This window comes from Curcuma longa, chromosome 6 (genome assembly GCF_044706935.1).
Source record: "Curcuma longa cultivar G26 ecotype Majalengka, Jawa Barat chromosome 6, ITB_CL_G26_1.1, whole genome shotgun sequence".
Taxonomy (NCBI): Eukaryota; Viridiplantae; Streptophyta; class Magnoliopsida; order Zingiberales; family Zingiberaceae; genus Curcuma; species Curcuma longa.
The window spans coordinates 5,126,104-5,142,624 of record NC_133866.1 but is presented as its reverse complement, the minus strand read 5'-3'; the positions used below and the strand labels follow the sequence as shown (position 1 = coordinate 5,142,624).

Below are 16,521 nucleotides of genomic sequence, written 5' to 3'. Positions count from 1 at the left end.
TTTAAAAAAACTTTAAAAAAAAACACTCAAATTTCAAATATAATTAAACATTGTCGGAGTTATCAACTAAGTCCCTGTAATTTACCATAATTATCTACAACATTAACCAGCGGACTCTGATATCGGAGAATCTACCTGCTCCACTTCTTCCTCGGCCTCGTCGCCGGTGATCTGGTCGAGGACGACGACGAGACCCATCGCGAAGGCGGAATCGCAGTGCGGACGAAGGCAGAGCGAGAACACGTCTCTCCCAAGCACCACGTGCAACAAAGTATCCACTTTACGCTTGATCTCAGCCACCACCACCGCCGCTCCTCCTCCGCCACCACCGCGGGTCTCGTAGATCACCCGGCAACACCGCTTCGCGAAGCACCCCTCAATCCGGTACCCGTTCGAGTCCACCTCCACCTCGAACCCGCTCCGATCGCTGCCGAAGATGGAAGACCTCCGCACCGTGAAAAGGGGCCGCTGCCCCTCTTTCCTCTCCCCCAGGAACGCCTCCCACCGCTGATGCAAGCTCGGCCACTGAAAAGAAAAAGGGGGGAAAAATTCAGATCGATTCTAACTTAGAATTGCAATCGATCGATGGATCGGACCTTGCGGCGGAGGGTGAGGATGGGATCGCCGGAGGGATCCATGAGCAGGATCTGGCGATCGGCGAAAGCAGGGGAGCCGCTGCGGGCGTAGGTGTCGACGCGGAAGACCAGATCTCCGGTGGCGTGGTCGTAGGCAGCGAAGCCATCGCCGTAGAAGAAGACGGAGGTCTTTCGGACCGTCAGCTCCCGCTCCGCCTCGCTGCAAAATCTCTCTCCGACGACCGCCCCCGCAGCCACCTCGGACGCTTCCGAAGCTTTCTCCATGGCCTGCGGGGAGAGAGGTGTGCGGATCGGATGATCGCAGGAAGAGCAAGACGGAGTTTGAGCCGCCGATCAAGAGCACAATCGAAAGCAGAGTGGACGATGCCGCCTCCGCCTCCGCCGCCGCAGTAGGGGAATATGAGGCTGTGAAATCAGTGGCTAGTCTTCGAGTGTAGTGTGGTGCAGAATCCACTTCAACGTAGGGCCGTAAACTAGTCAAGCCAAATCATATTACGTGGTGTTTAAAATGATAAACTTCAATTAGTCGTATTGACTTAATCTTTGGAGGATCGATTTGGTCTCACGAAAATTTTCTATCGACCATCAAGATAAATCGAAAAACGCACGCAACATATTACGTGGTGTTTAAGCTTATTCCATGAGTCAAATCAAATCTAATCATTAAAATAATTATTTAAATTTAATTTAAGTTTTTTATGAATTTAAATTTGACTTAATTTTATTGGTTTAAGCGTTATCTCTCCATTTAAATTTATTTAATTATTTAAATTTTTTATATTTTAAATTTATTTAATTGATCATGAGATAATATAAATTTATTTATTATTTAAAAAAATTGTTTATTTATCAGGTTGATAATTATGCTTAAATGCTTTTAAAATGATTTTAAATTTAATTAATAAGTGAAATTTTAATATAATGTTGACAGCTGTAATATTGACTAATAAAAGTATGTTTAAAATAAAAATATATTGAAACAGAATATTATGTTAATAATAAATCTAAAAAAGACATTTTTTTCATAATTTTAATAAAAAGATGCTTTTTTATTTTTTATATAAAAATATTGTTGATATTTTTGATATATTTATCCACCAGTTGATGGGACCCACAGTACGAAACGTGACCGCAACATACTTCGGATGAGACGTCACGTGGGAAAAATATAATTATTGGACCAACTGGTTCAAACCGGCTGAACCTGACTAGCTTTTAGGCCGCCTGATCTATACGAGCGAGGCATGAGCCGTTTAGTCATCGCGGTTCGATTAAACCGCCATGTGTTCGGTCTGATACGAGCGAAGCATTTGGTCTGGCTAAGTTGGGTTCGACTCCGGTTCGGTCTATTTGTTCTGGTCCCTTCTTCGCTTCGCTGCTGGACTGGATCTGGAAAGCTTTCCTTCGACGGCGAGTCCCCGGAAGAAGAACGAAGATGATGTCGAGCGGCGGCTACGCCTCCATCGGCGACGACAACAACGGCACCAACGTCTCTGGAACCGTTCCGGTACGGTGCCAGTACCTCTTTCCTGTTGATCCCTCTTCTCTTCTCCTTTCAGATCTTACGGGATCTCGTTTGTTCTTCTTGACCAGGCCGTTGTCGCCGGTGCTGATCACGTCGCCCTCAAGTTCAAAGGTTAGATCGACCCCTACGGACGCAATATTCTGTCGAATTGCTATCTCGAATCGCTAGCCTCTTGCTTGGTCTTTTGCCGCAGAGTCCAACCTTCAGACCTTTCCTCCTTCTTCGGAATCCCAGGGGAAGATCCCTGTCTTCCGGCCCCCTTCATGTCTGCAACCTTTGTCGCGCTTAATCTTCGCACACACATTGTGTCATCTGGGGAGAGGTGGTTCCTAATCGTCGCCGGAATATTTCTGCTCCAGCTGGCTCTTGCAGTCGTTTTGAAGCTCTACTTCTTCACGATCACTGTGTGAGCAAAGTTAAAACAGCAGTAAGTATTTATGGATACTTCTTCTGCAAAAAGTTGAAATCCGACATCTTAGTGGTCTCACACGACTCCACGATCATTTGTAAGGAAATAAATCGAGAAATTACAATTGATCACGACGCAGAAGGATATTACCTGGAGAAAACCAAGATGGATACTTTAGTCATTCGATAGAGTGAGCAGAATGCAGTCTCATTCATTTTAATTCATCTTCCTGATCTAACTGTTATATGTTCTATCGATTAAACATAAAGAGTTCTCGGGGCATAGATGGTTATGAGCAACAGACTTGTACAGTTCGACAAATGGTCATGGGCCGACCGTATAGGACCGCTAAGGTGGCGGATTTCACCTTTTGTAGAAGATTAAACGTAAAGAAAATTCTTTCTTTTTCTAGTGTATGATAAGATTTTTATTTTGTAATGTATAGAATTGCGCTTTTATTTTATACATGTTTGCTTATTTATAACTTCATTTATTTTTCTTGAATTGTTTTCATGCTAACTCAAGGATTGCAACTTATTAGATCTCCTCTCTAATGGATTATTATTTAGTCATTGTTTCAAGTTCATTGCAATTGGGACACAAACATGACCTTCGGGATATAATTAAGTTGATTACAATGGAACAGATTTATTAAAGTAAACAAAATCAAATTTTGACAAATCGAAATAATTTTTTTTTCCGTCGTAATTAATTATAATTTTTTGATTTATCTTCTCATAAATGATCGTAAGACCGACCATATAGAATCATTGAAGTAAAACCGACCATATAGAATTGTTGAAATGACGGATTCCACTTTTTACTAAAGAAAATGACACACAAATTTGAGAATGTTATTTTTTTGTTCATTGTTATTCACAAATAGTAAGCGCAAGTTTAACTTGGTTCGAATAAACGATAAAGCAAGGCATCGATCGACAAGATAAAGCAAATTGACAAGTGCTCTTCGACAACACCAAGCACACAAAATGGTTGCATTACTTACAAGCATCATCACCATCCACGAAAGGATTTCAGAAATAGTGACATGAGAAGAAACCCAGCACTGGGATACATGAAAACTACACTCATTTCTGTCAGGGTTTCTAATACTTTCAGGAAAGAACAGCAGTGATCGATGGGGTAATTGTGGGTCTTACTAGGACAGGAGTGTTCCCAGTTACCGACTGGAACGATGCAATAGTCTCCAACCGCTCCCAGACCATCCTCCGTGTCTCCTCCGTTGCCTCCCGCTTCTCTTCATCCTCCTCGTGCCGCCTTTCGCAAGCCGAAAAGAGTTCTGGATCCATCTCTGATAACATTTTCTTCACGTTTTGTGTTAGGTTGAGAACAGCTTGGTTCCAGTGACACTGGATGTTCCTCTCTAGAGCTGGGAAAATCAATGGCATGATTGCTTGTCGATTTTGCGAAACCAGACTAACCACATGGTCATTGTTCCACAAGAATAGGGCTCTCTCCGCGACCTACAAAATGTTCACGACCAATTAGAATCGAAACAACTTCAAAAGCAGGTGCTGAATAGTTTTCACTGATGATACAAACTTCACTCTAACATAAAGGGGTGAAGAGAAGGTTACTAACGATAACATACCATAGGAGAGTCTATGAGCAACTTATAACTAAAACAATATAATCCACACTACAAGATTATGAATGACACATTATCTGAAGCACTAGAATTTGCTCTAAAGCTCGTACGAAGAACATGAATCTAGTGCAAATGTGAGATCCCAATTTGCATTCCATATCAACTATGAAGAAATCATAAAGTGAGCGTCGAAAAAATAAGTCTATGCATAAGGGAAGTAACGAAAGGAATAAGGGAGAGAGTTTTTATCACCTGGAAGTGCAAGTTGGTGACACATAAGGAAATTCTCTGGAACAATGGAACCACACAATCCTGGAGATCCACCATGTTGGTAGCCTCCAATACTTCCTCCAACTCGCTCAAAAACATGACTTCCTTCTGACTACTCGTTATCGGCCAGTACTTCAATAGCCCTTTTATCACTACATTTGCCAATTTAGGCTCCTTCTCCACAAATTGTGTCACACAGTAAGTTAGCTGCTGAAGATAAACACCTAATGTCTTTGGCTTATGAAGAGGTAACAGAGCTTTCGTCAAAAATATTTTGTGCTCCTCCTTCAGTGGCAGTGCAAACCCGCTGATGACGCTACCGAAAACCTCTAACAATTCTGCAATCCCATTATGCTTATCCGTCTCGAACACAAACCGGTAAAATACATTGCTGACCGATTTTCGTATGAACGGGCGATGTACCATGAACTTTCCATAGATTCTGTGCAAGATGGTTTTCAAGCAATCCCTTTCCCTGGGGTCCTCAGAATCAAACAGGTCGAGCAATTTCACAATGAATGAATGATCTACATATTTCTTACCAATCTTAGCATCAAACGATGAGGACTCTATGAACTTCAGCAACAAATCATAAACCAGTTGCAAATGAGGCCATGCAGGATCAAACATTGGTTCTTCCTCCTCAGTCTCCCCACTACTAGTGCTGGTTCGCGTGTTCGGAGGGAAGGCCCTGAACAAGTTAGCAGCAAACATCTTGCAGCTAGAAGAGATAATCGGTTCGGTGAACTTAGAGGTCCCTGAATCAACATAATCAATGAGGTCTACCAGCGCCTGCCGCTTCATTTCCTTCTCCGAGTTCTTGTTTGGATCTGAGAAATCGAAGATGACACTACAGAGACTCAACTTGCTGAGGAAAAGGTTCTGCTTTTCTGCAGCAGGAACATCCTTGAATGTGAGCAGAGGTTCAATGCTGGTGACAACGCTAGAAGGGAAGATAGCGGAAGCTGTTCTCTTCACTGTGGTTGCACGGGAGGGAAGCACATTACCACTGCTTGTCCGCTGGATCTGGTTCCCGTCCCCCCGAGGCACACCATTGCCGCCGCCATGGCCACGAAGAGAACCTGAAGAAGCATCAGATTTGGAGGACTTTCGAGGTATTTTACTGAGAAGTTGCTTCCACATTGTGCCAGAATAGGGATTCACCGCCGCTACCGAACCCACACCTAATCTGACGCTAGGAAAAGCCACAAGTTTTCACTAAAATCCCGGAATTAAAGGTGCATCGACTAGCATTTCAGATCAAACCAGGATAATCACACTACGAGTGAACGCAGAATCCAGATCGGGAAGCAGAAAAGGCATAAATATCAAAGATAAACACAATCAACACCAGCCTACTAACGGAGACAGCAAACTGGAATCCAGATCTGCACCTGGAAGCACGCCCGGAAAAAGCGGCCGAGATCACAGTCCAGCAAACCCTAGGAATCGCCGGAGGAAGCGGCTCCACGAATTTTCCGGGCAAAGGTTCACCGATCTGTCGAGAAAAGCTCGATCCGAAGCATAGCTCGCAGATCCGGCGACGGATTCCCACTCCAAACGGAGAGACTGGAGCCGCCTTCGATCCCCCGCCGCTCTCCTTTCGGGATCCGCGGAGGCGAAGCGAGCCAGAAATAAGCAGCAGCAGCAGCAGAAGAGTGAGACACAAGTGAGCAAATGGACGGCCGAGATGCATCTCGTACGCAATCAAAGGCATCTGGTCCGTTGAAATATTGAACAAGAGATCTCAAAACGCCCTCTATTGCGGATATAATTGTTAGATTTAGGATCAAAATAATTAATAAATATTTTTCTTTTAAATTTTCAACCAAATTGAGTGGCAGATTATCAAAAAACGATTAATATATTGCTAAAAATTATTATTATTATTATTTAAGTTTAATGTAAAAAATTAAAAAAAAAGCGTATTGGAATCGCTTAAAATTATTATTATCAAAATAATATCTTACCATATTTTTAATTTTAATTTTTTTTCAAAATTTATCTTTATTAATGTTATCTTGATGGTCCATATAAATTTTTTATTGAACCAAATTGATTATCTCATAATTAGTCGATGGATCTCGAGAGCTTGTACTTAGTTTATTAAAAACAATCATAATTGTTATATATATTTATTTAAAATAAAAAATATTTTTTATAAAAATAAATTAAAATAATAATAAAATACTATATTGATAATAAATAAAAATGGATCCTTTTTCCTAGTTTTTTTACTTTTTGTTGTTTGGGTTAAATTTGTCCGTACAAAGAACCTTAATGATGTGATAAGACACAGAAAACGTACACATGGACGCAGTGTCTGCTTACGTTTTTATACGGACCTGTCCGTTCTATACGGTCACTTTTTAATTTTGCCCCCGAGCTTTTGATTCGTGACCGTGCCTATTTTGCCCATGGCTGTGGTCCAATGGTAAGGACGGTTGGCTCCAAAACATAATTGAATTGATTGAAGTGGATAAAAATTTTAATAAAATTGAGATAATATTTTTTTTAGTAGTCTATTATAATTTTTTAATTTATTTTTTATAGATGATTATGAAATCGATCATATAAGATTAGAATGACAGATTAAAAATTATATTGGATAAATTTTTATAGTAACCCACCTCACCGTCAAATGATCCCATATCAGAAAACCTTCTAAGGGATTTTTTGGAAACACGATACCACTATGTTGATAAGAGCCTACTACCGAAATAACACCTCAACCTAAAAGAACTCGAATCCAAAATCTCAGACAATACATGTCTCCATGCTTACCACTTTGAATAAGACACTTCGACTTCAAATTGTATTAAGTAAACTTTTTATAGTGATCGGTCTCACCGTCGAAACGACCCCATATCAAAAAAAAATCCCTAAGAAATTTTTTAAAGGCACGGTACTACTATGTTGATAAGAGCGATCGGTTCTACCGTTGAAACGGCTCCATATCAAAAAAACTCCTAAAGGATTTTATGGAAGTACGATACCATTATGTTGATAAGAGTCTACTGCCGAAATAACACAGTTACATGTTGCTAAGAGGACTCAACCCTAAAACCTCAAATACCTCATGTCTCTATGCTTATCACTCGAGATTAAGCTCCCGAGACATAATTGAGTTAATTACGATGAAATAGAGTTATAAAAGAGGGCAAAGATTCGAATCTCAACAAAATCAAGATAATATTTTTTCCATCGTGATCGACTATAATTTTTCGATTTATCCTTAGAAAAAGTTGTTATCTCCGAATTTTGACGACGAAAAAGTGTAGCAAAACAAGAACTCCTAGCGAATTGGAGTACAGAATTCGGAAATGACAGATCGAAAGAACAGAGAAAATTAAACTTTTATAGGGCAAAGCAATCCCGATTCTTGAGCGTTATACAAATCGAACTTTCAGAACACACAGCCGACGAAACCCTAAATTCGCGATTTTGAAATCTCCTTCGGATTTGAAAACAAGACCTCATCTGGAGCAATCAGAAGAACAGAGACGAATGAATTTAGCTAGGGCACAGCAATTCCAGATCTCAAAAGCATTGCGGACCAAAATCAAACTTTTAGAATAACGACGGGTGAAACCCTAAATCCACGATTTTGAAGCATTCATCGCCGGAAAACAAGTTCTTATGCGGATTTGGACCGCAGACACACTTTGCGATGAACAATCAGAAGAACATAGAAGAATGAACTTAGCTAGGGCACATCAACCCAGATCCCAATCCTTGATTCAACCATTGCGCACCAAAATTTCAAACTTTCAGAACAAAAAGCGAGACAGGAAGTAGACGAACGACATTTAAACCCTAAATTCGCGAACGGATAGTTTGATTCGATCGAAGCAACCAGAGAGAGAAAGAATCGAACTTTACCAACTCGTCTCACCGATCGCTATGCCTTCGCGCTGCTTCTCAGATAACGATCGAATGATCGATCGAGCGACGAACTGAGCAGATCCTTTTCGTGAAGGAATTTGAAGATTTTTTTTTTAACATTTTAATTTTTGTCTAATAAATTTATTTAATTCTATTCGGACCGGTGCGGTCTCCCTAATGAACCGGAAGCAGCCGAACCATGGGCTGAACCGGAAGCAGATGAACCGTGCGACGAAGAGCTTCCATTCGAACCGGCGAAGACCCCGTCGATCTTCTTCCTCACGTCCTCCGGCGAGAACCTCGCCGCCGCCTTGCACCTCTCGTGGAAGACTCGGTACGGCGGGACGATCATATTCGTTACTGACTGCCTCACCTGCTCCCTCATCTCGGCGTCTGAGACCACCGCGCGCCCTTTGCACGCTGCCTCCAGCGCGTCGTCGAACCGCCGCATCCGTCTCTCCGCTTCATCCGCCGTCATGTCTGCCGTCTCCGTGGGAATTTCATCGGCCAGCTTCGCCCACGCGAGCCTCTCGTAGCTCCTCAGATAGTGCCTCGCCTTTTCGGCGTGCCGCACCGCCCACTCGTCGCCGAGGAGAACGCCCAGGGAGTTCTCTTTTACTTTCCGTACGATGTAGTGCAGGTTGTTGGCGAGGAAGAGGTACGAGATCGCCGCCTCTCGGTAGTGCTCCGCCTTGCCATTGAGCTTGCAGAGGAGAACGAGAATGAGCCATGCTATTCGTGCAGCAATCGATCCAGCTGCGGCGGCGGTGGGAGAAGAGGGGGAGGACCTCCATGGATTTTCATCAAAGGAATTCACGGTGGAGGTGGGGGACGAAGGCGCGGATACTGGCGGCGTCGCCACGGCCGTCGCGTCGAACAGGGACTCGGGCAGAGTATATGGTGCCTGAAAGGGGAAGTCAGCGAAGATGTCGACGAGCGCGGTTTTGTAGTCGGAGAAGAAGGCGACGTAGTTCATGACGTAGCGGGTGAGGGGGTGGACGTCTCCGCCGGGGACGGCGGACTTGGAAGCGTCCCGCATAATCGCCGCCTCGAAGTCCGCCAGCGTCGCCCGTACCACCTCCGCCAGCCGGAGGAGAGACGCGACCGCCTGCGACCGAACCGCAGCAGTGGATTCGAAGGCGAATAAGGTCTCTATATCCGGCCAGTGCTCAGAGACGGCGTCGTAGAGGTCGAGGAGCCGAAAAATCTTCTCCGGCGATCTCTTCGACCTCGCTACCGACTCGGGGAAGGAGAGTATTCGGACAGCAACGTCGCCAGTGATGTCCGCGAAGCAGGACTCTCGAATTGCGTCGGAGCCTTTGAAGACGTAGTCGCAGAGGGAGCGCTCACCGGAGAAGAGCGTTCTGAAGGCGACAGGGAAGACGGCGAGCCAAGATTGGATTTTGGGCTCGATCACCGCCCAATCGAGCTTGTGTACGTCAGCTTTCTTGCGGTCGAATCCCAATCGATAGATGGATTCTTCAACGAAGGATTTGCGCATCGTACCGTAGATCCTTACGCACTCCTTGCCGTAGCCGGCGGAGATCATCGTCTTCGCCACCGCTCGGATGTCTCGCACTGCCTCGGCGCTGCCGTCCACCTCGGCATCCTCGACGTCGGACGCATCAGAAGAGGAGGCATATTGCAGGCGGAGGGAATCGACGGGGTTCATGACGAAGTGATGAGCCGAGAGGAGCAGATGCATCTCACGCTCGAGGCGGCGCATGGCGGCCGCGAGGAGTTCGTGCGCGCGGAACAACGCTGCGGATCGTTCCTCCGGCGAAGCGGCGGACTCCGCGGAGGAGGGAGCGGAGAAGAAAACCATGGAGCGGTGAAGTTCCGCCGCCGCGCGCAGGAAGTGCACGGAGTCGGGCCGGCCGGCGGCGGAGAAGAGGGAGCCAGCCACATCCTGGCCCCAGCGGCCAATGATCTCCTCCGCAGAGGCGATGCTGTCCTCCATCATGGTGTCCGAGAACGTGCGGCGTGACGGCGAAACGGAGCGCTCGGCTGGCCGGCCGTCGCGCCGCCGCTGCTCCGAGTGACCCGACGACGAGAAGAATCCGCGCATTCCCTTCCGCGGCATCTCCGATCGACTGCCGACGGCCGGAGAACAAATCAAACCGCAAAAAGACAGAACAACGTTCAAAAATCTCTCCTTTTCTTCTTCAAAACCCGAAATCGAGCTCAAAAATCACAACTTTGGTGGGCGACGAAGCAGTGGAAGAAGAGATCGACAAGCATCTGCAGCTCAACCGGTCAATCCGCGACTCCATTTATAAACAACACGAGAGAAGGGAAGGAAGGAAGGAAGGAAGCGTCGTTGAAAGAAGAACCACAAGAATAGTTCGTGAACGTCTCTGTTTTCTTTTTCTTTTTCTTTTTCTTTTTTTTTTTGTCTTTTTTCTCTTAAAAATGTATTTTTTTTGGACTTGTTCATGGAGAATTGAAAATCGAGGCAATAGTTTTGGACTTTGGTGTTTTGTGATGATCCTCCATGGATGATTCCTGAGGTCTCAAGTAACTAGAAGCCATTGATCTGTTCAAGCTACTTGGTCTAAGTGGCTCGTGTCACTCTCATGTGGTTAACATATAGTTTGACTCTCTTATTTCGAACGTGAAATAATCTTACATCCAATATAGTCCGCGGAGATGTGTAGTTAAGACGAAATTGTCTTCGTTTAAAGATTCATCTGAGAGTTTTCTACCTTTTATGGCATGAACATATCGTATCCTTTTTTAGATTCTCACTATGATATTCCTTTTATGGAATGAACATATAGTTTTTAATAGGATCGTACAATTCTATCTAATTCTCTATAGTATCACAATCCTATTGACAACTTACAAAATCTACTTTCAATTAAGTTTTGATGAAACTCTTTTCATGAAAAAAGTTTGAATTATCATTTTTATAATTTATAACAATTATTATTTTGGTTGATGTTTATATGCTAATTTGAATTTATTTTTTTGAACAAATTGTGGAAGCTTTGGATATCCAAATGCTTTTTATTTATTTATTTGAAAGTTTAGTCGATAAACTTGATTCAAAATATCATTATTTATTAATTTAACAAAATATAGTAGAAGTATATTTCACATTACTTTTGCCTTTGAATTACAATAAAATTTATTGTTAAAAAATTATTAAATTTAAAGTCACACATTATTTTTCTATGAAATTTTACATCTACAAAGATTCACTATAAAGAGATTGGGCCGAGAAAGCCCAATAAGGATATTTTGGGCCTTAAGAATATGCACTTATATATATATTAAAAATAATGGGCCCAATAAAAATTGGGCCTAGGATTTAAACCCTAGCTTTTTTTCTTTATATTAATTTATTTTGATTGTGAGTCGACTTACAATAATAGAGTTGAAATGAAAAATAATTAATAGATAACGGATATTCTGATTTACGAAACCCTCGTTAATACGAAATTCTAAAAAAAAAATCAAACTACATTATATCTATTATAATCTTATTTTATATTTTATAAAAGATTATTTTCTTAATTAAAACACGTCATTGAAGATCACATGCAACAATTAATGAATAATAATAATAATATTTCACTATTAAGCGTGTTGTCCAATAGTTGATTTTAGTTTAATTGGACTTTTCTAATTAAGATTGTGTTCAAAGTTCAACGAATCCTGCCGACACGAGGAGCCTACGAAAAGTCAAAGTCAACGGCGCAGTAGAAAATCTAGAAGATCCTTTGACCAGAAAAAAAACATTTATTTAGTTTGTTTATGAACTAAATTAATTCCCAGCTCATTTATTCTTATCCACAAATTAGCCAAATAAAAAAGTCAAACCATGAGGCTTCTCCATTTCTTAAATCATTTTCATTACTGCCTTCGACCATGTGATCTTACCCATCAACACTCGTTGGTGGGTGTCGATACCGTTAGCATGACTCCTCTGACGATCAAGTTAATATTTTACAAAGAAAAGATAAAAGAATGAAAGAACTCGAATGAGGAAGAAGAAAAGCTCTACATGAGAAGAAAAAATCATGCATCTACTCATTTCCATCAGTCCTTATATAGCCAGAAGGGAGAGAGATCCATGTGGGCTACCATGCGAGCGGGGAGCCAATTGATAGAAAAGGATCAGCCATGTAGGAGGGGACGATAACAGAGTCATGCGCCTAACTTGATATGGTTGTTGGTTAGGAGTCATTTTAGCCTCCGGGGCATAGCTGAGTTGGTTACGACGCAGCAGATTTGCAGAAGAGGACAAGGGTTCGAATCCTGATGAAGCTAGACAATACCCTCCTGCGTCGTGATCAACTACAGTTTCTCGATTTACCTCTTCACAGATAGTCGTGGGTCCGACCGTGTGGGGCCGCTAAGATGACGGATTCCACTTTTTTGCAGAATTGGTTAGGAGTCATTTTTGTTGCAAATTGTCTCATCAGGGTAGAGATTGAGATCGAAGAGAATTGCTAAGGCGGGGTGCCTTTGTGAAAGTGCTAGATCGAAAGAGTTGTTCGGATGGGACCCAAAAAGAATGTTCTCATCTATAAGGTGATAAACTAGCTCGGGCAGGTTGACTGACCCAAATAAGTTTACTTTGTACATCAATTGATATTAAGAAAATTATTTTATTAAATTAATTTATGGAACAATTAGATAGGCTAAAAATTATTAAGTGGGGCTAAAATTTTAAATTATATATTTTAAAAATATTTTTAATGTAAATTTTTGTGTGGTTTTATGTTGTTGAACGTGTAAGCTCCTCCATTTCGAATCTCACCACATGTTTTTTAAAAAAAAAAAATTATTTAAAATTATCATTCTTCTTTTACGCAATCGATTTCTAGAATATTTGTGTCCTTAGGATTTAAAACCTAGCTTTTTTCTTTATATTAATTTATTATGATTTTGTTTAGACTTACCCTAAATAGAAGTTGAAATCCAAGATGGAATCAGGAATTTCATATCGGGAGACGAAAGATTTATGTTTATGACTTTATGTCAAAGAGGATAGTTGTATTATATTGTTGCTCTTCGTTCACCCTCTCATTCGCTTCTTATTTTTATACTCTTACATTTTTTATATTAAAAAAATGAAATAAGAGAGGGGTATCGCTATCGCCAATAGCTAGCTCGGTTCGACCGTTCCTGATTGAAATGAATAATAATTAATAGATAAAGGACATTTCGATAAATGAAGTTCCTGTTGATACGAGATCTCATAGAAGAATTGGATAGCATAATTTCATTACTATTCATTTAAAAGTTCTAAAATAAAAAGTGGCACAAACTGAAGGATCACGGTTTGAATCTCCACCAAAAAGTAATTATGCTTACGGTGGGTTTTGAACGGTGAATGTTCAATGTTATGTGTCTGACACGTGTACTCTTCAGTTCTGGTGGTCGATGTAAAAATTTTTATGTGTCAAATTGATCATCTTCAAAATTAATCAATTCGAAGAATTACATATTTAAATTATCAAATAAAAAAATCATTTTAAAATGTCCAATAATTTTTTTTAGTTGAATTCAATTTTTCTAATTAAAATTGTGTTTAAAGTTCCCACGAAGGCACGAACCATTCAACGTCTCCAACAGGATGAGCCCTTTGACTAGAAAAAACATTTATTTAGTTTTTTTGGAACAAAATTAATTCCCAGCTCATTTATTTTTTATCCCACAAATTAGCTTTTAAATCTTTCCACTATTTTTATTTCGTCCCTCCTTAATTTCTCTCTATAAATAAATAAAATAAACTTAATAATTAATTTATAAGGAAATAAATAAAAGCACAAAATAAAATAAAATAAAATAAAAATAAATAGCCAGATAAATAAAGAAATAAAACGAACCTTCCATTCCACCAATATATTTCCTCAAATTCCGCAACCCTCCCAAATCTTCAACCCTTCTTCTTCATCGCCCTCCGCATGGTTTCTCCTCCTCCTCCTCCTCTCCTCCTCCTCTCCTTTCTATTTTTCTGCCCTAAACCCTAAAACTAACCCTAAAATTCCTTCTCGCAGGCGACTCACAGCAGCGACCAGGCCGCCATCGAATACGAAGAGGTCAGAAATTCTAATTAATAATTCATCTTTCTTCTTCTTCTTTCTCCTTCGATTTATTTCAATTTCTCGATCGTTTGTGTGATTATTTATGGTTTCAGGAGTTCATCAAAAACCATCGTGGCCTGAAGCTCTTCACCTGCAGATGGCTGCCGGCGAACGGAGACGACCCCAAAGCATTAATATTTATGTGCCACGGTATATATATAATTATTAAATAAACATATTTATTATTATTATTATTATTATTATTATTCATATTTTTAAATTAATATATAAATATTTTTGAAGGTTATGCGATGGAGTGCAGCATATCCATGAGAGGTAGGTTAATTAATTAATTAATTAATTTTTAAAAAAATTAACTAATTTTGTTTTAATATTTATTTTTTAGACACGGGAATGAGGTTAGCAAAGGCAGGGTATCAAGTTCATGGCATAGATTATGAAGGGCATGGCAAGTCGTCTGGGCTGCAAGGCTTTGTGCCGAGCTTTAAGGATGTAGTCGACGATTGCTTCGAGTATTTCGTTAGCGTTTGCGGTATGAATTCGTGAAAAAAACATTATCTTTTATCGTTTTAATTTGATTTTGAGTTACAACAATTATCGTAGAAAAAGGTAAAAATAAGAAGAAGGCGCGATACTTGCTCGGAGAGTCTATGGGAGGAGCCGTGGCTCTTCTACTTCATAGAAAACAGCCGTCCTTTTGGAACGGAGCTATTCTCGTTGCTCCGATGTGCAAGGTAATAATAATAATAATAATAATAATAATAATTTTAGCTAATTACTTTCATTAGCAAAGTCTGAGCATTAAATGTGCCAACTCTAGAAGACAAATTAAATATTATCACACGTTAACTAATCTATATCTTAATGCTAAAATTACAACTAATCTATGATAAAGTACTACTAATTAATTAATTAATTAATTGTTGACTAGTCAAAGTCAAACACAAGTGGAGCTTTACTCGTACGCAATTTATGAACAACTTGATCGTTAAAATATCTTGATAATTATTTATTGTCCTTTTTTGTTACAATTATCATCAAATAATGCAATGATATTAAAATTTAACCGTAATTATCGATAGATTGCTGATGAGTTGAAGCCTCACCCGATGGTGGTTAGCATCTTGAGTCGACTGAGCAGTCTATTTCCGACATGGAGAATAGTTCCTATGCAAGATATCATCGATGTCGCATTCAAATCCATGGAAAAAAGACAAGAGGTAAAGGATATTATCTACAAATTTGATGATATATACATATTTAGATATGATGAAGTCTATCGTCGCACCTTGTGGTTAGATTCGGGCGAACCCGTATTGCTACAAAGGGAGGCCGAGGCTCAAGACGGCTCATCAGTTGCTCATGGTGAGCTTGGAGATTGAGAAGAACCTCAACCAGGTAATTTTTCATTTTTACTTATTTTTTTCAAAAATAAAAATAAATTAATTTCATATTTAATTTCATAAATTAAATTCTATAGAAGTTTGAATTGTATATTACGCCAAGAAAAATAAAAGAAGAGAATTTTCTCACGGCATCTTGAAAGACTCAGAGAATTTAATACGTTCATGAGAAGATTGATTTGGTCAACGCCGGGCGGCAAACAAAGATATAGTTCATAATTCTGTTTCATTTTCATTAAATTTATTGTCAACGCTAAGAATTTATGTTGTCTATTCTATCAAAATAATAATAATAATAATATATTAAATTTGAAAAATATAAATTTGCAGGTTTCTTTGCCCTTCTTGATCGTCCATGGTGGCGACGATACAGTGACTGATCCATCCGTTAGCAAACTGCTCTACGATACGGCAATGAGCGAGGACAAGACATTCAAGCTCTACCCGGGCATGTGGCACGCCCTCACCTCCGCGGAGCCGCCGGAGAGCATCGACCTCGTCTTCTCCGACATCGTTGCTTGGCTCGATGAGAGGACATCGGCTTCCTCGGAGGACTTGAGGTCGTCGGAGATGGAGCAGAAGGCGATGCACGACGGCCTGTTGTTGAGCAAGAACATCTGACTGGTTAAATGATTTATTTCAATCAAAAGCTCAAAAAGAGTGAATAACATGAAAAGTTCATCTAACATTTTCTTTTCAAATTCCACTCATTGTTTATGTTTCTTCCAATCTCATTTACAGCAAGTTGATGATCTCTTCTTAATC

At 40.6% G+C, this 16,521-nt stretch overlaps 5 protein-coding genes across 5 annotated transcripts; 2 read left to right on the top strand and 3 right to left on the bottom strand.

Annotated features, from left to right (window-relative positions):
* On the bottom strand, positions 1–1,047 carry LOC141830962 (protein LURP-one-related 5-like). Its single transcript, XM_074718413.1, has 2 exons — positions 597–1,047; positions 1–525 (listed from the first exon to the last, which is right to left on the bottom strand). The coding sequence occupies exons 1-2, from the start codon at positions 858–860 to the stop codon at positions 103–105; spliced, it is 687 nt and encodes a 228-aa protein (XP_074574514.1). The 5' UTR covers positions 861–1,047; the 3' UTR covers positions 1–102.
* Positions 1,048–1,999: 952 nt separating this feature from the next.
* Positions 2,000–2,550, top strand: LOC141830692 (uncharacterized). The gene is made up of 3 exons (XM_074718109.1): positions 2,000–2,103; positions 2,190–2,232; positions 2,315–2,550. The coding sequence occupies exons 1-3, from the start codon at positions 2,032–2,034 to the stop codon at positions 2,452–2,454; spliced, it is 255 nt and encodes an 84-aa protein (XP_074574210.1). The 5' UTR covers positions 2,000–2,031; the 3' UTR covers positions 2,455–2,550.
* A 924-nt stretch (positions 2,551–3,474) lies between these two features.
* Positions 3,475–6,024, bottom strand: LOC141830689 (serine/threonine protein phosphatase 2A 57 kDa regulatory subunit B' kappa isoform-like). Its single transcript, XM_074718108.1, has 3 exons — positions 5,804–6,024; positions 4,392–5,598; positions 3,475–4,014 (listed from the first exon to the last, which is right to left on the bottom strand). Exons 2-3 carry the CDS (start codon positions 5,550–5,552, stop codon positions 3,646–3,648), a joined length of 1,530 nt encoding a protein of 509 aa, XP_074574209.1. The 5' UTR covers positions 5,553–5,598; positions 5,804–6,024; the 3' UTR covers positions 3,475–3,645.
* A 2,383-nt stretch (positions 6,025–8,407) lies between these two features.
* Positions 8,408–10,533, bottom strand: LOC141830415 (exocyst complex component EXO70H1-like). The gene has a single exon (XM_074717845.1). It carries the CDS (start codon positions 10,375–10,377, stop codon positions 8,446–8,448), a length of 1,932 nt encoding a protein of 643 aa, XP_074573946.1. The 5' UTR covers positions 10,378–10,533; the 3' UTR covers positions 8,408–8,445.
* Positions 10,534–14,151: 3,618 nt separating this feature from the next.
* Positions 14,152–16,488, top strand: LOC141830416 (caffeoylshikimate esterase-like). The gene is made up of 9 exons (XM_074717846.1): positions 14,152–14,215; positions 14,306–14,347; positions 14,446–14,542; positions 14,636–14,668; positions 14,739–14,885; positions 14,957–15,087; positions 15,436–15,573; positions 15,653–15,751; positions 16,087–16,488. Exons 1-9 carry the CDS (start codon positions 14,213–14,215, stop codon positions 16,375–16,377), a joined length of 981 nt encoding a protein of 326 aa, XP_074573947.1. The 5' UTR covers positions 14,152–14,212; the 3' UTR covers positions 16,378–16,488.
* Positions 16,489–16,521: the final 33 nt, after the last annotated feature.